The sequence below is a fragment of the Budorcas taxicolor genome, chromosome 2 (genome assembly GCF_023091745.1).
Source record: "Budorcas taxicolor isolate Tak-1 chromosome 2, Takin1.1, whole genome shotgun sequence".
NCBI classification, from domain to species: domain Eukaryota; kingdom Metazoa; phylum Chordata; class Mammalia; order Artiodactyla; family Bovidae; genus Budorcas; species Budorcas taxicolor.
In genome coordinates this window covers 8,559,962-8,579,766 of record NC_068911.1, presented here as the reverse complement: position 1 = coordinate 8,579,766, position 19,805 = coordinate 8,559,962, and the positions used below count along the sequence as shown (strand labels likewise).

Genomic DNA, 19,805 nt, shown 5'->3' with positions numbered 1-19,805 from the left:
AGCGATAAACACGTCCAGGAGAAGTCAGGAGACACGGTCCTACTAGTTAGTAGGAAAAGCATGGGGCTTTTCTGGAGTTTGACAGTTCAAGGAGCGAACCTCACCCTCTTAATTATCTAGCTGTGTGATCCTAGCCAGTCCCTAAATCCTCCTGTGTAAAATCATGGAAAGATTTTTATTTCCATCTCTTAGATTGAGACAGTGAAATGAGACAATGAATACAATGTATATGAAACCACTTAGTTTCATAGGTGACTGCAGAATTAAATTAGAACCAGCTCTGATTAGCAAAACAAAAGGGACAGTTTTGGAAAGCTGGTCCTGGAGGCTAGGCAGTAGACAAAATAAACAGTTCTGCCTAAGAAATGGGCAAGAACCCAAGCGAAAAATGGGCAAAGGACTTGATAGACGTTTCTCCAAAGATACACAAATTGTCAATAAGAACAACAACAACAAAAGACACTTGACATAATTAGTCTTTAGGGAAATACAAACCCAAATCAGGAGATAACACTTCACAGTCACTAGGATGGCTAGAATTTTTTTTAAGGGGATGGGGATAACAGGAGTTAACAAAAATGTGGAGAATTGGAACCCCTGTGCAGTGCACATGGGAATGTAAAATGGCCCATCCACCGTGCAAAACAATTTGGTAATCCCTAAAAATGTTAAACATTGAATTATCATTTTTGCTATTGTTTAGTTGCTAAGTCGTGTCTGACTGTGCAGTCCTATGGATTGTAGCCCACCAGGCTCCTCTGTCCATTGGATTTCCCAGGCAAGAATACTGGAGTGGGTTGCCATTTCCTTCTGCAGGGATCTTCCCAACCCAGGGATCAAACCTGGGTCTCCCATATTGCCTGATTGTATGTCTACAAAATGTCTAGAAGCCATCGGGACAGAAAGTGAATTAGCAGCTGCCAGAGGCCCCAGGGGTGGGGAAATGGTGAGTGACTGCTAATGGGTCTGAGGTTTTTTTGGTGGGGTGATGAAATGTACTGGAATTAGATAGTGGTGATGGTTGCACAACCTTGCAAATAGCTAACGGACCACTGAATTGTACACTTTAAAAGGGTGAATGTTATGATATGTGAATTATATCTCAGTAATGCTGTTGTTTAAGAAAAGGCAAAAATGTGGGAGTCAGAGGGCTTGCAAACGTTGGGGTAGGAGACAGGGAGGGTCTCATTAGGGGTAGGTTGTTAGGGCTAGAGTAGAGAAAATCAAAATAAAAATGATGTGGGAATGTGCCTGTGTGTGCAGTGGTGGTGATGGTGGCCCTGTGTATTCATGTACAAAAGGGCTCTTTAAAAACAGGATATATAGGGACTTCTTGGTGTTCCAGTGGTTAAGACTCTGAGCTTCCACAGCAGGGAACCTGGGTTCCATCCCTGGTTAGAGAATTTGTATCCCACAGGCTGTGTGGCATGGCCAAAATAATAATAATGGACACGAGTTTAAAAAAAAACAGGGTATCTAATTTTTAATTTTTAGTTGTTTGGTTCTTTAATGTTGTTCTTTATATTTATTTATTTGGCTCTGCTGGGTCTTAGTTTTCGCACATGGGGATCTTCGATCTTTGTTGTGGCATGCTGGATCTTTATTTTTTAACATTTATTTATCTATCTGTGGCTGTGTCAGGTCTTAGTTGTGGCACGTGGGATCTTCCGTTGCTGTACGCGGGCTTCTCTAGAGTTGTGGCACTGCATGGGTTCCAGAGCCCACGGGCATGAGGGCTTAGTTCCCCCAAGGTGTGTGGGATCTTAGTTCCCAACTACGGATCAAATCCGAGTCCCTTGCATTGGAAGGTGGAGTCTTAAGCGCTGGACCACCAGGGCAGTCCCTCAGCTGCTTGTTGAATGCTTGCTCCAATCAGTGGCCGGGCATGCACCATGCGCAGCCTGGAATCGGGGGAACTTTGGGGGTCAAAGGCTTAGTCAGTGGACAGGTAAAGGGGGAGTCACAAAGGAGGTAAAAGCAGATGCTGCTGCTGCTGCTGCTAAGTTGCTTCGTGTCCGACTGTGCAACCCCATAGACGGCAGCCCACCAGGATCCCCCATCCCTGGAATTCTCCAGGCAAGAACACTGGGGTGGGTTGCCATTTCCTTCTCCAACGCATGAAAGGGAAAAGGGAAAGTGAAGTTGCTCAGTCGTGTCTGACTCTTAGCGACCCCATGGACTGCAGCCTACCAGGCTTCTCTGTCCATGGGATTTTCCAGGCAAGAGTACTGGAGTGGGTCACCAGTGCCTTCTCCAAAAGCAGATGGGAGATTCAGAAATCAGTAAAAGTCAGGGGGACTTAGCAGGACCTAACCTCCATAAGGGGCTTCCCTCATAGCTCATTTGGTCAAGAATCTGCCTGCAATGCAGGAGACCCCAGTTCAATTCCTGGGTTGGGAAGATCTGCTGGAGAAGGAATAAGCTACCCACTCCAGTATTCTTGGGCCTCCCTTGTGGCTCAGCTGGTGAAAGAATCTGCCTGCAGTGCAGAAGACTTGGGTTTGATCCCCGGATTGGGAAGATCCCCTGGAAAAGGGAAAGGCTACACACTCCAGTATTCTGGCCTGGAGAATTCCATGGGCTGTGTAGTCTATGGGGTCGCAAAATGTTGGACACAACTGAGCGACTTTCACTCACTTCACTAACCTCCATAAGAATTCCTGAGATTTTTGGTAGGGATCCTTGGTATCCTATTTTAATGGGCCCTTTTAATTAATCTTAAGAGGCAGGGTGCAGTCAGGAAGTTGAAAGAAGCAGGAGATGGCCAAGAGGCTCATTACCCTTAGAATAAAACTCCTTCCTGTGGCCCAGAAAGCCTTGAGTGGTCTGACCCTTACCAGCTTTCCTGACTTGGCTCTTGGCACTTTACTCCAGTCATATTGCCCTTCTTGCTGGTGCTTCTGCAAGCCAGGCTAAATCCCTAGTGAAGGACCTGGAATGGTCTACCCTAAACCTTTTCATGGTCAACAAAAGGCTCATGGCTGGTTCCCACCCAGGCCCAGCTCAAGTCTCACCTCCTCAGAGGCTTTCCCTCACCATCCATTCCCTCCTATAACACCCTGCTTCATGTCCTTCCTAGCACGAATCACTGCTCCAAATCTCTTGGCTGTTGATTTGTTCAGTGGCTTATCACGGGACTTGCCTTGAAGGTAACCCCTGGGCCCTGCAAACAGAAACGGGTCTAGATCTTTCTGGGGCTCTGCAGCCCCAGAGTCCAGCCCAGTGCGCAGACTAGCACATGGGTGCTCCAGAAATATTTGCTCAGGTCCTCTGTTCACTGGCCAACTATTATTTGAGCACCTGCCATGTATGAGGTCTTGCACACAAAGTTGAACACAACAGCCCCAGCCCCAGGAGGACACAGCCAAGTCAGAGCAGTCTGCTGAGATGCGGGGGTTGGTGCTGTCCCTGGGCAAGTACACGGTGAGATGGGGGCTCCTAGTCCTGACTGGATGCGGTGGCGGGGGGTACCCATGAAGGCCTTCTGGAGAAAAGGAAAGCTGAGCCATGAGGCTAAATAAGAGTTGACTAAGGGGGAAGGAGGGGAGAGGGTGACGTGTATTCCAGGCAGAGAGAACAGCATGTGCAGAGGCCCGGTGGGAAGAAAGCCCAGACATTAGAGGAACTGAAAGTAGTTCAGCCTGGTGAGATCCTGGCACCAAGTGGTGATGGATGCAGGGCCAGTCTGTGCAGGAGACTTTGTAGACTGAACTAAGGAGTTGAGCAAATGGCCTTCCCTGGAGGTCCAGTGCTAAGACTCCATACTCCCAATGCAGGGGGCATGGGTTCGATCCCTGGTCAGGGAATTAAGATCCTGCATGCCATGTGGTGCAGCCAAGAAAAAAAAGAATCTTAACTTCCAGTCCTACATCTACTCTGCAAACCTGGATAAATCATTTCCCGTCTTTGAGCCTCAGTTTTCCCTGTCTATAAAAAGGGATGCTAATACTTCCCTTGAGTTGAGCACCGATGAAAGCACTTTGTTAGATGGGGAAGGGGTGTCCAGGGGTGGGAAGCTGTGATACACCTCAAGATAGTGAATGTGGGTGTACCTCAAGTCAGTCAGTTCAGTTGCTCAGTTGTGTCCGACTCTTTGCGACCTCATGGACTGCAACACGCCAGGCTTCCCTGTCCATCACCAACTCCTGGAGCTTGCTCAAACTCATGTCTTATCGAGTCGGTGATGTACCTGGAGAGGTAATAACCATGGGCTGTGCAAAATGATAGCGTGCTAGACTCAGGTCTGAGGCTCTGGGTGGCTAGAACATCGCTGTTTCTCTGCCTGACTCCCTCCGTTCTTTGGTGCTCTCACAGGAGATGAGCACATGTCCTTCTACTCCACCATCCGGAACCAGAAGCCCTGAATTCTTCCTGAATTCTTCAGCATTGTCATTCCTTTCCCTCCTCGAGCCCTCATCCCGCCAATGACACAGTGGGTTGCAGGGCGCTCCCTGACAAATGGAGACAAAACCAATACTGCCAAGAGCTGATGGAGTTTGGAGCTTAAGTGTCTGCCTTCCTCTTTGGCTGGCAGCCAGGACTTGGGTTTGGAGCCTGTGGGAAGTAGAATAATGCCTTCCTCCTAAAGATGTCCATGTCCTAATCCCTGGAGCTGGTGAAAATGTGACTTTACATGGTTAAAAAGATTGTGCAGATGTGGTTAAATTAAGGACCTTGAGATGGGGAGATTATCTTGGATTATCCAGGTGGGCCTGATATAATCATAAAAGACCTTTAAGGATGGAAGAGAGAGGCGGGAGAGTCAGAAAAAGAGATGAGATGATGGAAGCTGGTGTCGGAGTGATGCAATTGCTGACTGGAAGGAGGTCTTGAGCAGGCATGGGATGCAGGCAGCCTCTAAAAGCTGCTAAAGGTGAGGAAATGGATTCTCCTCTGGATCTTCTAGAAAGAATATCGCCCTGCCAACACTTGAATTTAGACCAGGGAAACCCATTTCCGACTCGTGACCTCAGGAACTGTAAGATGATAAATTTATGTTGTTTAAAGTTACTAAATTTGTGATAATTTGTTACAGCAATGAGAGAAAACTCATACAGAGCCTGCAGGCTAATGTGGAAGGCGGGATTTTTTTGGTCAGACAGTTGCTATTAGCAAGTCATGCACCCTGGGGCTGAGAGAGGCTCTGGCAGGATCCCCCACTTCTCTGGCCCTGGGGCTCCAGGTGAGGTACCCCAAGAGCAGCCCTTGGGGAAGCCCCAGTGCTGCGTCCTTTTCCCCATCATTCTTTCTGCCTCCTGTCAATTTTTTTTCTCTTCTAGTCACTCCACTGCCGTGACCGCCGTGTTTCGTGACCTTGAGTAGACCCCGTCGAGGACCCAGATTTCTGGGAACGTGAGGATGGCCCAGGGGACCTTCTAGGGGCCTTCCTGGTGGCTTGACACTGTGAGTCAGCGTCTCCAGGATGCGATGGGCCTGCGGAAAGCTCTCTGATGATGCTCTTGACCCGCCCTCCATCCCCCAGCAGGTTTCCTCCAGAGTCCTAACCAGAGTCTTTCCTGCTGCCACAAACAGTGCACTTACGCCCCAACATTGACCTTGGTTAAAAGACGAGGGGTGGGGAAACAATGCTTTATTGACTTGGCACCTATGAATGGGTGGCTACAGGCCCCCAGGGTTCTTTGCATCTGCAAAATGGAGGCTGTGTCGTGGGGGCAGCAGAAATCAGAGTTGCTGGTTCCAGCTGCAGGTTGGGGCCACTGTCACTGCTTTGGCCCCTTCCAGTCCCCTTGTCCAGCCAAGCACCATCTGGCCCTCTTTAGCAGGCCAGGGCAATGACCCCAGTTTTTCTGCAGCCCTTGGCAGTCTAAGGTCAGAACTGTAGGCCTCTCCTGCCTTCCCTCTTCTTGAGGATTCCAAGATGAGTAGAGGTGGGAGGGAAGGGATATACCCCATTTACAGCTGAACCTTCTGGAGCACAGACCAGGAAGGCTGGATCAGGGTTCCCGTAACGGGAACCCTGCCAAAGAGGACAGTTAAGAGTTATTCACTTCCCACCACTTTCTGTTTGAGCTGAGCAGACAGTGGGAGCTTTCATTGAACTGGGCCCACCATAGGTGATGACAGTGAGGTCACATACTAAGTTGATGGGCTGTGCTCCCCTAGGCAGGACCACACCATTTGGGCAGGCTTGCTCCCAGGCAAGGGGAGGGCAGGGCAGAGTGAACCGCTGCTGTCACAGGAGGACTTCCTGGAGGAAGAGGGGCAGGCCGCAGTAGGCTCCCAGAAGAGGTGGTCTGCAGAGCAAGCTGGGTCACGCCGGCTGGCACAGGACACTGGCATCCTCGCTGTGGTCACAGTTGTGGGCATCCCAGCGGATGTGAGAGCACAGCAGCAGGGCACTCTCATCCCCACGGCACTTGACATTGTCCAGGAGAATAGGGCCTCGGCCTGGGCCAAAGCGGGCCTCACCAGGGGCTGCCAGGGCCTGGCCACAGCCCAGCTGGCGACACAAGACGCCAGCTGCCCGCAGGTCCCAAGCATCGTCACAGACAGTGCCCCACTGCTGCCCTAGGAAGAGCTCCACACGCCCCTCACATTGGTGGGCTCCGTTGGCCAGACGTAGGTGTCCTGTGGGGGGACAAGGCCTGGGGCTGGAAGGGGCCGGCCCAGGCCAGACCACGCCACTCCCAAGCTACGCCAGGGGAGGGGTAGTTAAGGGGAGACAAAGGGTGGTGGTTTGGGACACCTCACTGCCCTGGGAGCCACTGGATGAGGGCAGACAAATGAGATAAAATAAGATGGGCATCAGGAGAGTGTGTACAAGCCCTTGTGGGGCGCTCTGTGCATGCTGCGAGCTCCATGTCTGCTCTCTCCTTAGTTGTTTACAATCCCAATACCTCAGCCCTATGGCTGTTGTCAAGTGAGACTGTGTCCCCGAAGGTCATCACCATTTCCTCTCCCCTCTGGACTCCCCAAATTAAAGCCTGAATTCTTTCATTGATCTCCTCAGGACAGGAACCCCGTCCCTTTATGGTCTCAACTCTAGAAATCTCTCAATTGCTCTAGCTTAAAACCCCCCTCTCTCTTTCCAGACATCATGTCTCTATTGATGAGGCCTGAGACTAATAGGAAAGGACAAGAGTTCTAGGACCTGGTGCAAATCTGTTCTGTAACCTGGGGCTGTGACTTCCCTCCAGATCTGGTCCCTCCTACTCTGATGGCTCCACCTCACTCTTAGGGACTGTGAACACCTACCGTCCCTGGGCCGAGGAGTGGGCACCCGGGTGGTCTCAGCACCCTCCTGCTGGACTAGCTCCTCTGGACCTGGCTCAGCAAGGACAGAGAAAGAGGCGGCTGTGATACTAGGGAACCAGTCCCTTGAGACCAGGTCTCCTCTTACCCTCCAAGGGAAGCCTGATGTAGGATCAGAAAGGGCTTCATAGGCCCCCACTCCTTGGAACAGAAACGGGGGTTGTGTTTCTCGGCCCAAAGCAGAGCCCTCTGTGGCCAAAGCTACCTACTACCAGGGCACCAAACAAGGGCGAAAATATCAGTTCCCACATCCGTCAATAAAGAGACGCATTTTTAAATGTGTCGTACTCTGCAACTATCCCTTTTCCAGTGACTTCCCAAGGGACAAACGTATGCGCCCCGAAAGCTGATCAACTCTCATTGCCAACTAGAGCCATTCGGATCCTTGACGCAGCACAGCAAAAGCTCCCCGACCACGCCCTTGACTGACTCTCCCACATTGTGCTCCGGGACTTCGGACTCAGCTCGGGCCCCGCCCCGCACTGCCGCAGAAGGCGCTCCCTTCCCGGCCCCGCCCATGCCGCGCAGCCGCAGAGCGAGTGGGCTCCACCCGATGGTGGGCTCCACCTCTCACTGCGGAGCATGAGCACTCTCCCGCCGCGCTCACGCTGCAGTGCCGAGGTGAGCGCTCACGCGCGACCCTGCCCATTTTCCAACGAACCCCGCCCTGCCCTCGCCGCAGAGCGTGCCTCCGCGAGGCCCCGCCCATCCCCAGAGCCTGCCTCCGCGAGGCCCCGCCCATTCCTCAGAGCCTGTTCGTCCCGCCGGCACCGCGGTACGCGCCAGCGCGCGGCCCCGCCTACTTCACAGCAGGCACCGCCCATGCCTAAGCAAGCGCCTGCGCGCGGCCCCGCCCACTTCTCAGATGGCGCTCCGCGTCGCCTGTACCGCAGTGCACATGTGGTCCTGCTGCGGCCTCACCTGAGCAGAGCGCGCCCGCATCCTCATGGTGGCCGCAGTTGTGCTGGCCCCAGCCCAGGTGGAAGCAGTCGCTGAGGCGGGCCTCCGTGCCGGCGCAGCCCACGTTGTCCAGCAGCACGGGGCCGCGGCCGTAGCCGAAGTGGCCGAGGCCCGTGGCGCCCAGCGCCGGCCCGCAGCCCGCCTCGCGGCAGGCCACGCGCGCGTCCGCGAAGTCCCAGTCATCGTCGCACACGGTCCCCCAGCCCCCGGCGTACAGCACCTCCACGCGACCGCGGCACGGGCCTGGGCCACCCACCAGCCGCAGCCGCCCGCCTGCAGGGCGCACAGGCCCGCGGCCAGAGGGGCTAGGCTGGGGCCGCCGGCTCCCTGGCAGAGCCCCGGCCCCACCCTCTCCCACCCGCAACGGAACCCTTGCCCTGCCACTTACTTTTCCCTGCCGCCCAGGCGGCAGTGGTGAGCCGTGCGGGCTCCCTGGAAGGTAGGGCACCGACTCCTGTAGCTGCAGAGACAAGGCATCTAGAGCGTTTGAATGGGACAAAGGGGACTTCTGGCCTGCAGCAGGGCACAGGGCGCGCCTATGGAGATGTACGACCTCTACCACGCTTTCACCCTACTCAGCCTCAATTCTAGAGTTACCATGTTGTCTGCTGTGGTGGGGTCCTCAGGAAGCTTGAAGCGAATGAATCAAATCCTACTTACAGATTTCAGTGCCAACGATAGTTCCAGCCCTCATTCCAAACGTACTTCTATCCTTCATTCAACTTGTATCTCAATTTTCACAAGTCTCCTCGATTTCCAACCTCAGCACCCCACTCCACCCAGCCCCTGCCAAATTTTATTTCAGAGCTTCGAAGTGCCTCCTCCCACCCTGCTGAACTTTTCAGAGCTCTGGATTTCATCCTTGCTCCATCTGCTCATCCGTTCTCTCACCCACCTCTTTACCATCTGGTCAAAAGCCCTGGCCTGCTAGCCCGGGCCCCCTCCCCATGGATCCAGACAGTCTTTCCAATTCCCAGTCCTGCCCACCTCACCCCTATCATCCCGGCCTGGAGGGCAGGGCTCCTTACCCTCTGGCTCTGTGTGCCAGGCCCAGTCCACTCTTGTGGCCGACGGTGGCAGTGCTGTGAGAGTCGGGTGGCCCAGGACTAGAGTAGGAGAGAAGGGAGTGGGGTCAGAGGCCAAGGTTCTGGTTCCTGGAGAGGATGAGAGGGTTTCCCTGGAGAAAACAAACAGATTTTACTTCCAGAGCTGGAGGCTCAGCCTTAGCTGGGGTCCAAGGAAGTCTGCCCCGCTTTGCCAATTCTGGTCAAATATTTATTTGTGCTACCTAGGCGTACACCCTACAGTTTATACAACACATTCACAGGCGTGTTTTCATTTCTTTCCAGGGTTCTCAGAAACCCAATGTGTGTCCAAGTTGGGGAGATAAAGAAGGCCTTGCCCACCAGGGAGGGCCATGTACAGTCCTGAGGGGCTTGCAGAAGAAAACTCATTATCCCCATCTTACAGATAAATAAGATTAGAAGGGGCAAGGGGCATGCTCAAGATTAGGCAGCAAGGTTAGCTGAGGCTTTGCCAGGGCTCACTCTGCCTCACTGGGCCTCAGCTTTCCCATCTGTAAATCGGGATTGATGGCTCCTGGTTTGCCGTGAGGCATGGGCAAGCACTTTATATCTGGCAGAGTGGAGTCCATCTGTAAAGTGCCATTAACAGCCCTATTATTTCTATTTGTTCAGAAAACCTTTCACTGTGGAAGAAAGACCAGATGAGGGGAAATACTATCATAAGAGAATCAGGATTGAAAGAGAGAGGGAATTCTGGGGACACTGGGGTCGCAAAGAGTCGGACACGACTGAGCGACTGAACTGAACTGAACCCGAGTTTCAGTGAAAGAATTCTAGAGTCTCTCTAGAGCTATCTTAAAGTACTATTACTTTACTCTGAAGTATTTCACAAAGAGTGCTTAGTAATCAACAAGTGTAATCAACAAGAACCTACTGTATAGCACTCAACATACTGTAATAATAACATATATGGGAAAAGAATCAAGAAAATCCATGTATATACATGTATATACATATAAGTATAGTCTAAGGGTTCAAAGAGTCAGACATGACTGAGCATGCACACACATGTATAACTAAATCAGTGTGCTGTACACTGAAAAGAATTACAACATTGTGAATAGACTATATTCCAATATAAAATAAAAATTAAACTTAAAAAGAAAATACCAACAATTAAAAAAAAAAAAAGACTACTTAGAGCCAGAAACTCAGCAGTGGCCACAGGACTGGAAAAGGTCAGTTTTCATTCCAATCCCAAAGAAAGGCAATGCCAAAAAATGCTCAAACTACCACACAGTTGCACTCATCTCACATGCTAGTAGAGTAATGCTCAAAATTCTCCAAGTCAGGCTTTAACAGTACGTGAATCGTAAACTTCCAGATGTTCAAGCTAGTTTTAGAAAAGGCAGAGGAACCAGAGTTCAAATTGCCAGCATCCAATGGATTATCGAAAAAGCGAGAGTTCCATAAAAACATCTATTTCTGCTTTCTTGACTATGCCAAAGCCTTTGACTGTGTGGATCACAATAAACTGGAAAATTCTGAAAGAGATGGGAATACCAGACCACCTGACCTGCCTCTTGAGAAATCTATATGCATGTCAGGAAGCAACAGTTAGAAATGGACGTGGAACAACAGACTGGTTCCAAATAGGAAAAGGAGGATGTCAAGGCTGTATATTGTCACTGTGCTTATTTAACTCATATGCAGAGTACATCATGAGAAACACTGGGCTGGATGAAGTACAATCTGGAATCAAGATTGCCAGGAGAAATATCAATAACCTCAGATATGCAGATGACACCACACTTATGGCAGAAAGCGAAAGAGAACTAAAGAGCCTCTTGATAAAAGTGAAAGAGGAGAGTGAAAAAGTTGGCTTAAAATTCAACATTCAGAAAACTAAGATCATGGCATCTGGTCCCATCACTTCATGGCAAATAGATGGGGAAACAGTGGAAACAGTGACTAACTTTATTTTCTTGGGCTCCCAAATAACTGCAGATGGTGACTGCAGCCATGAAATTAAAAAACGCTTGCTCCTTGGAAGAAAAGTTATGACCAACCTAGACAGCATATTGGAGAAGGTAATGGCACCCCACTCTAGTACTCTTGCCTGGAAAATCCCATGGATGGAGAAGCCTGGTAGGCTGCAGTGCATGAGGTCGCTAAGAGTCAGACACGACTGAGCGACTTCACTTTCCCTTTTCACTTTCATGCATTGGAGAAGGAAATGGCAACCCACTCCAATGTTCGTGCATGGAGAATCCCAGGGACGGGGGAGCCTGGTGGGCTGCCGTCTGTGGGGTCGCACAGAGTCGGACACGACTGAAGCGACTTAGTAGCAGCAGCAGCAGACAGCATATTAAAAAGCAGAGACGTTACTTTGCCAACAAAGGTCCATCTAGTCAAAGCTATGGTTTTTCCAGTAGTCATGTATGGATGTGAGAGTTGGACTGTAAAGAAAGCTGAGTGTTGAAGAATTGATGCTTATGAACTGTGGTATTGGAGAAGACTTGAGAGTCCTTTGGACAGCAAGGAGATCAAACTAATCAATCCTAAAGGAAATCAACTCAGAATATTGATTGGAAGGACTGATGCTGAAGCTCTAATACTTTGGCCACCTGATGCAAAGAGCCAACTCATTTGAAAAGGCCCTGATCCTGGGAAAACTTGAAGGCAGGAGAAGGGGATGACAGGATGAGATGGCTGGATGGCATCACCGACTCGATGGACATGAGTTTGAGTCAACTCTGGGAGTTGGTGAAGGACAGGGAAGCCTGGTGTGCTGCAGTCCATGGGGTTGCAAAGAGTCGAACACGACTGAGTGAACTGAACTGAGTGCCATAAAACTCTGGAGACATATTTGGAGTACTGTTAGACAACTCTGGAGCATTGGTGGGGTGAAGTCACTCAGTCGTGATCGACTCTTTGCGACCTCATGGACTGTAGCCCACCAGGCTCCTCCATCCATGGAGTTTTCTAGGCAAGAGTACTGGAGTGGGTTGCCATTTCCTTCTCCAGGGGATCTTCCCAACCCGGTGATCGAGCCCGGGTCTCCCGCATGGCGGGCAGACGCTTTACCGTCTGAGCCACCAGGGAATCTCAACTGGTGGGGTAATACTGCAGTATTACATAGTCGTGGAGTCTATTAGAATTTAATGAGGCACTTCTAGAGCCGTACTGAGAAATAAAAAGTTAACTTGGGGGCCTTTTTGAAAGAGCTCAGGGAAACATCAAGCCACTCAACATCCTGCTCCACTCCAAGGCCCCTCTTCGGGTCTCCTGCTTCAGCATCCCGCCCCGCCCCGCCCCGCCCCCAACCCCGCACCTGCGCAGAGCGCGCCGGCGTCCTCGTGGTGGCCGCAGTTGTGCACGCCCCAGCCCAGACTCAGGCAGGCTGCTAGACGGGGCTCGCCGCCTTCACAGTGCACGTTGTCCAGCAGGATGTGCCCCGTGCCGTAGCCGAAGAAGGCGTTGGTAGTGGCTGCCAGGGCCGCCCCGCAGCCCAGCTGGCGGCACACCACGGCCGCGTCTGGCAGCCCCCAGTCGTCGTCACACACGGTGCCCCACAGGCCACCGTGCAGGATCTCCACTCGGCCCTGGCACGGGCCTGCGCCCCCCACCAGGCGCACGCTGCCCTCACCTGGTGATGAGGGCGGGAACCAGGAGCATCTCCCGCAGGGCTTTGCTGCCCATCCCAATCCAGTGGTCTTCCTATTGCCCCAGGCCCTCTGCATACCCACAATACACGGTGTCCCAGGACCTAACACCCAGGAAGACCTGCTCACCCACTTACCCCCAAAGCACTGCCTCCTCACAGTCTAGATTAGGGGCTCTTTGGGGATCTGAGGATAGAATCCTATGACTCTGTCACTTTCTGCCTGCCCTTGTCCACGCTCTTCTAAACCGTATAGAATGTGCCGATTCCTTACTTCACAAACAACTCTGCCTCCAGGAAGCCCTCCCTAATCTCTGATGAATGGGATCCTCTTCCTCCTCTGGACTGCCTTGCCTTTTTATCTGTCCTTTAAGAGAATTTTTCATTTTTCATTTTCTTGCTCTAAGATCATTATCAGCATTTCTATATATAGTATATCTGACTCTCCCATTGGATTAGGCTTCAGCCCCCACCTCTTTTGGAGAAAGAAATGATAATCCACTCCAGTATTCTTGCCTAGAGAATTCCATGAACAGAGGAGTCTCGAAGGCTACAGTCCATGGGGCCACGAAGTGTTGGACACGACTGAATGACTAACACCAGCCCACCTCTTTTATTTTCTCCAACCTTGTGCTATTTTTATCATGTCACTAGAATGAATCCTCTTTCCCTATCCAGATAGTGAGTAGCCTGTGGGGTGGGGGTGCAGGGGGCAGAGCAGGGGTGAAGGAGTGACCAAACTCACCCATCAGTAATCCCTCTCTTCCCACTGCCTAGGGTAGGATTTGGGAGATTCCTCCTGGATCCCTCTTTTAAGACCCAGGTGGTCCCCCACATTGCTTTTACTTACCTTTTCCATTCTGGGGCGTTGTAGGGGGTGCCCTGCTGGTTAACACTCTTCTTGTTGGGGTCTGTGTGGGCAAGAATTCTGGGAAAGAAGCAGGGTGGCAGAGAGGAAGATGTGGATATTTCTGTTCTCCATCCTCACACACACAGATATGTGAGGGGCAGGGTATGGACCCCTAAGTTTCCTGATCTCTGGGCTTCTGGCCACACAAAGGGTCAAAGCTGGGGACTCTGGGTAAGAGAGGAGAAAGGGCCGCCTGAGTCCTGAAAGCAGTAGCTTTAGAAGAATTTACTTTAGAGGATTTCTTTCAGTTCTTGGTTTCCTTAGTTTTTAAAGCAGCATCACATCACCTGAGGATTTGTGAGAAATGCAACATGCGAATTTTCAGGCTCCATCCCAAATCTGCAGAATCAGAAATTCTGGGATGGGGCTAACATCAGTGTGTGTGTGTGTGTGTGTGTGTGTGTGTGTGTTTCCTGTGTCCTGCAACATGCGGGGATCTTGGTTCCCTGACCAGGGGCTGAGCCTGTGCCTCCTGCAATTGGAGTGCAGAGTCTTAACCACTGGACCGCCAGGGAAGTCCCACCATCTGGGTTTTATAATGAGCCCTCCAGCTGATTTTCTTAAAAAACAGAACTACTGCTTTCGAGGTCAAAGCCTCCCAGAGATTTGTGGCAGGTCTATGGCAAATGGGCCTTAAACCACCAGACCCCAACGGTCTGGATATAAAACTGGGAAGGGGGCTCTCTGCTGGGACGATTGAAGCCCTCTGTGGAAGCAGTGTTGCTGGTTTTCAGCAGAGGTCATACCATAAGCCGGAGCATGGCAGGGCCCAGGCTCCCGCCTGCCAGGCTGGGGGTCTTCCCCAGGACTATGTACACACTGCAGCTGCTGGCTTGGTCTTCACTGGAACATTCTTACCTCTGGGAAGTCCCTTCACGTGTCTAGCCCACAGCCCTGCTGCCCGGCAGTCTGTCTGCCCTTCTAGGTCACAGGCTGTCCTGCTCACCATCACACAGGACGGCCACATCCTCATAGTGGAAGCAGTTGTGCACGCCCCAGCCTCGACTGCCGCACTCACTCAGGGCGGCTTCCTGCCCGCGGCACTCCACGTTGTCCAGCAGGATGGGGCCTTGGCCCTGGCCGAAGGCGAGGGGCCGGGGCACAGGCAGCGCCAGGCCGCAGCCCAGCTGACGACACACCACATTGGCGTCCACCACGTCCCAGTCGTCGTCGCAGACGCTGCCCCAGGAGCCCCTGTGTAGAACCTCCAGGCGGCCCCGGCAGCGGCTCGGGCCCCCCACCAGCCTGAGTTCTGTGGAGAGAGTTGATCTGGCACGGGGTGGTGGTGGGGGTCACTTGGGCCCTACCTAGAGGATGCCCACCTTGCCACGAAGCCGTGGGGACCTTGGGCTCAGTCCCTCCTGGGTCTTATTTTGCCCTTTCTGTAAAATGGGGACACTGGAGCTGTTCCTTTGCATCTTGAGTAACAGAGGTCTTCTGAGCACCTGAGTGCTTTGGGAGTGAGAGTTGGGGGGAAGGGTGGGGGGAGAGGCAGGGGCACCTACCTGGAAAGGGCAGTGAGGTGGGCTGTAGGGCACCAGCTGGAACAGAGTGAGGAAGAGCATTGGCCCCTCAGCCCCCTTCCTTGGCCCCAGGAACATAGCCTCCCTTCCAACCCTCCCCTCCAGTCCTCACCAGCACCCCCTTCCTCGTCACTACCCCTGCTTTGCCAAAGCCCCTGACTGCCCCAGTTGGTCTCCTAGCTTCATCCCTCTCCCACTGGTCCATGGGCCGCCCCAGAGAGATCTGCCTGAGACCCAGACAGGCTGATCACATTCCACTGCTGAATTCCTCAAAGCTTCCCCTTTTCCTGCAGAAGTTCTGGACCCTAAACTTTCTCTGCAAAGCCTTCTAGAATCTTCTGAGCAGCCTCACCTTCCTTCTTAATCTTGCCTCAGTCTGGTCCCCAGGTCTGTAATCTTGCCGTCTCCTCTGCTCACCCTGCTCATTACAGCCCTGCAGATGGAGCCCCCTCCTACGGGAAGCCTTCCTGGAGCTCTCAGCTAAAAGGGCTTTCTTTTTCCACTGAATCTCTGGGTGTCATATATATACCCCTTTCCAGGCTTCTGCCCAGTGATGTGGCCAGGTCTATGTCATCTTGGTTTTCCCCAGAGCTCCCTGCCCAGAATCTGTTACTCCCCAGATGTTTAGTAACTTTGCCTTAAGGGTGTAAATTAACTTTGGGTTTCATTCTGATTTCCCACTAAAGAGTTTACCTATGTAAGTCTTTCTGTTTCCTTTGGGTTTCTTTTTTTTTTGGTTCTGGTTTTTTGGTCATGCTTTGTGGCATGTGGGGTCTTAGTTCCCTGACCAGGGATAGAACCCACACCACCTGCATTGGAGGCACAGAGTCTTAACCACCGGACCACCGGGGAAGTCCCTATCAGTCCTTCTGCTTCAGCTCTCACATATGTATATGTCAGCACTGTGCTCATTGCTTTATGTGGCCTGGCTCACTTAATCATTAGGACAACTAATGGGGCAGCTTAGATTTTGCAGAAGGGAAGACTTCAGGTTTAGTGAGGTCAGGCCACTTGCTCAAGGCCAATAGCAAATAAAGGGTGGAGCAGGGATTCTAACCCAGATAGCCACACTCCTCTTCACCAGACAATTCTGAGCACATGGCCTAAGAAGGAAACTGGCCTGGCATGGGAAGTTAATACCCCATAGTAGCCCTTCATTTGTGCACAAGCTTGTCAGACATAGCCACATACCTTACCTTACAACCTCTGAGGCATGTACTAGTATACCCATTTTACAGATGAAGAAACTGAGAGTCAGTTTCTTTTTTCCTAAGTTAGGTTAGTCCCGAGGTTGTTTGATTCCATCTGTTCTACCAGCTGGTTTTCCAACAGCCATTGGTGAGCCTATGCCCTTTCCCTCCTTCCCTGTTTCTAGTATCCTCACTGCCTAGACTCTGTGCGTCGAGCTCTCGCCTTTAACACTGAGCCTTCCACTCTCCAAACTCAGACCTTAGCTTTCATCAACCTGGGGCAAATGTCAGAGCTGGAAAGAATGTTGGAAAACACCTTGTTTACAGGCCATGTCCCACCATAATCTCACAACTGGGAAAGCTGAGAGTCAGAAAAGGGAAGGGGAAGGGTCAGGGGAGTTGGGGGGCACTCACCCAGTGGCAATAGGAGGAGGAAGGACAGGGCTGGGGGGAGAGGGGAAGGGGCAGCGCTCCTGTCTCTGGAACCCCATCCCCTGCTCCTCTCATCAGGCTGGGGACCAGTGTGCATCTCTGCTTCCTTGTGTGTCCAGCCAATGGGTGGTCCTTCCAATGGTCCCATCAAGATGTGGTGAGAAGTCACAGCTGGAACATCTGTAATTAAAGGTTGCAGGTCTCTTCTTCCAGCTGGAAGGGCCCAGGGAGAGCTTTGTGTGTGTGTGGTGGGGGAGTTGGGGGGGAGATAGATGGACATTTACTGTTGCGTTAATTTTTTCCTTTTGCAGTGCATTCTGTTTATGACAAAGGATCCTGGCTTTCCATTGATCTGGAAGAATATCAGGTTTCCCTTGAAAGTTCATTAAATTTTAAAATAATTATTTATTTATTTTTTGCTGCTTCATGGCTTGTGAGATCTTAGTTCCCCAACCAGGGATTGAACCTGGGTCCCAGCAGTGAATGCGCCAAGTCCTAACTGCTGGACTGCCAGGGAATTCCCTACAGTTAATTTAAATCAGAAAAAAAAAAAAAAAAAAGAGTCAATGTAAAGAAAAAAACATCAAAGAGACATGGTTCCCATGAGTCACAAATATGCAAAAATGGCGTAGGACTGGAAGTTTAAATGCCATTTGGGATGCTCTGCCCTTTCGAGGTAGGAAGCCCTGGGAGATTATTTTGTTTAATTTTGGATTGAAGTTTACAAGCCAAGAGGAGCATAAATCCCAAGTGTAGAGCTCAGTGAACATTCACAGCATGTCACCAGCATCCCAGTGTGTGGATAATGATTGGATGGTTGTGGCGGGGGCGGTGAGGGATGGCTGGTTTAGAAGATGATTCTGTTTGAGGGACTTTCCTGGTGGTCCAGTGGCTAAGACTCCATTCTCCTGATGCTGGGGGCCCAAGTTCAATCCCTGGCCAAGGAACTAGTTAGATCCCACATGCTGCAGCTAAGACCCAGGGCAAATAAAATTTTTTTTTTTTTTTAAAGAGAAGATGATTCTGTTTGGTATACACAGAGACTGCGGTGCCCAGGGACGTGGATGCCCCTCTCAGCAGGAACACCGCCCCCGGCCCCATTTTTCCTTGGCTCTGCCTCCATCCTGGCGGACAAACAGGCTGGTTGGGAAGAGGATGAAAATCTATCTGGATGTGGACACAGGGTTTTCAATACTCCATTCATGGGGCCCAGTACAGCCCCCAGGGGAATAATCAGCTTTTGTCCTTCTGGGGACAGATGGGAGATGGGAGTCGAGAACTGTGAGGAGGGGAAAACTGTGGTCCAGGCTTTGCTGAGGGGAATCCACAGTGACCTGGGCCTGCCCCTGCCTCCCAGGCCTGGGGGCCACCCACCTCTCAGGCTGCTGAGACACTAGCCCCCAGGTCAAGGAAGCCCCCCTCTGTAAGTGTGGGGACAGACAGCTCCCAGGGAAGCTGGAGGGGAATCCTGAAGTCCTCCTGCTCTACCCGCCATCACCCCAGCCCCCGGAATGAGAGAGGGGGACCCCTGATCTGGACCATCACTGACCTCAAGTCCCAGATGACCCAAGAGCTCTCAGTGGGCCTCATGGAGGCTGCCTCATCTCCAGCTCTGAGCTTGGTCCTGCCTTACACTCTGGAGACCTTGGTCAAAATGAGGCTTCACCATTGCCAGCCCCCCAGATCATGGCTCCCTCCCTACGCTGGAGTGGTGCTCCTGTTGCCTGAATTGTCTCTTTACGGTGCAGGCAGGCTGCATCCAAGGTGGTTCCAAGCATTGGTTCCACAATCTACCAGCTGTGCGACCTCATCTCACTGAGCCTCACTGTTCTCACCTGTAAAATGGGGCTAGGAATACACTTAACCTCTTCCAGTTTTTGCTAGGATACATGAGCTAAAGTTGATACAAAGCTTAGCCCAGTGCCTGACCCGCTGTAAGTGCGGTTGCTGTTACAAAAGAAAACAATTACTGTTTCCCCATCCAGACTGGGGACCACTGAGGGCAGGGATCAGGGCTTATCTAGTGGCAGCATCTGGCACAGGATGGGTACTAAGGAAACGTTGAACAACTGAATGAAAGTTAGGGCTGCAGAATCACAGCACCAAAGCGATCAGAAAGGGCCTGGGAGATCATTACGGACAACTTCATCTCTGACCAATGGAAAACCTGTCACACACACTCATACTCACACATGCCAGCTAAAGTGAAGAAGTTCATACCTGTGGGAAGGTTCTAGGCTCTCTCTGTTCCTTCCTTTATAGTCAGTCCGAGGTCAAGTCCCTTTTTCCTGCCTCCAGAAGTTTAGGATGGGGAAGGATCTCCCAGATGCAAAGCAACACAGACCTTTCTTCTTTTCTTTCCAAAGCTGGGAGGTGAGCAGAGGTGAAGTCCCCCGTCCATGGAGCTGGCTGGTGGCCCCAGCCTGTCCCCACTCGAACTTGGGGGGAGAGGGAGGCAAAGAGAGAGCGGAGGTGGCCTGCAGGGTCTGGAGCAGCCTCCAGAAGGGGGACCGGGCCGAGGAGGAGCTCTGGGGTGGAGGGGGGCAGACGTGGACTCTCAGGGCCGAGCAGCCCCTCCCTAGGGTTCAGGTTTCTGAAAGGCCTGGCTAGGTCTCCACCCCTTTGTAGAGATGCCAAAAGCATGCCTGTCTCCTGTTCCTGGGACTGCCCTTGACCACGTCCCACCGGGGGGGGGGGGGGTGGAAACATCGATCGATCCTAGGAGCCTGAGTGGGCTTCCCACCCAGGCAGAACCTCTGATTTTGCTGCCAGGCTTTTTGCCTTGTTATGGTTCTTTTGAGTCTGGTACCTTTGGGACTTTGTGTTAGT

General features: G+C 51.9%; 1 protein-coding gene across 1 annotated transcript; it reads right to left on the bottom strand.

The window, feature by feature from the left end:
- Window positions 1–6,258: 6,258 nt before the first annotated feature.
- Window positions 6,259–17,124, bottom strand: SSC4D (scavenger receptor cysteine rich family member with 4 domains). Its single transcript, XM_052636137.1, has 10 exons — window positions 16,959–17,124; window positions 15,337–15,372; window positions 14,778–15,083; window positions 13,772–13,849; window positions 12,592–12,906; window positions 9,261–9,338; window positions 8,621–8,692; window positions 8,194–8,505; window positions 7,216–7,284; window positions 6,259–6,588 (listed from the first exon to the last, which is right to left on the bottom strand). The coding sequence occupies exons 1-10, from the start codon at window positions 17,122–17,124 to the stop codon at window positions 6,272–6,274; spliced, it is 1,749 nt and encodes a 582-aa protein (XP_052492097.1). The 3' UTR covers window positions 6,259–6,271.
- Window positions 17,125–19,805: the final 2,681 nt, after the last annotated feature.

Excerpts from the sequence above, each read along its gene's own strand:
- SSC4D (XM_052636137.1), bottom strand. The coding sequence starts at position 17,124 with ATGGGACCATTGGAAGGACCACCCATTGGCTGGACACACAAGGAAGCA. Across the intron at positions 12,907-13,771 it reads AACGCCCCAGAATGGAAAAG|GTGAGGGCAGCGTGCGCCTG; the intron begins GTAAGTAAAAGC and ends CCTCATCACCAG. Across the intron at positions 8,506-8,620 it reads CGCCTGGGCGGCAGGGAAAA|GCGGGCGGCTGCGGCTGGTG; the intron begins GTAAGTGGCAGG and ends TGCGCCCTGCAG.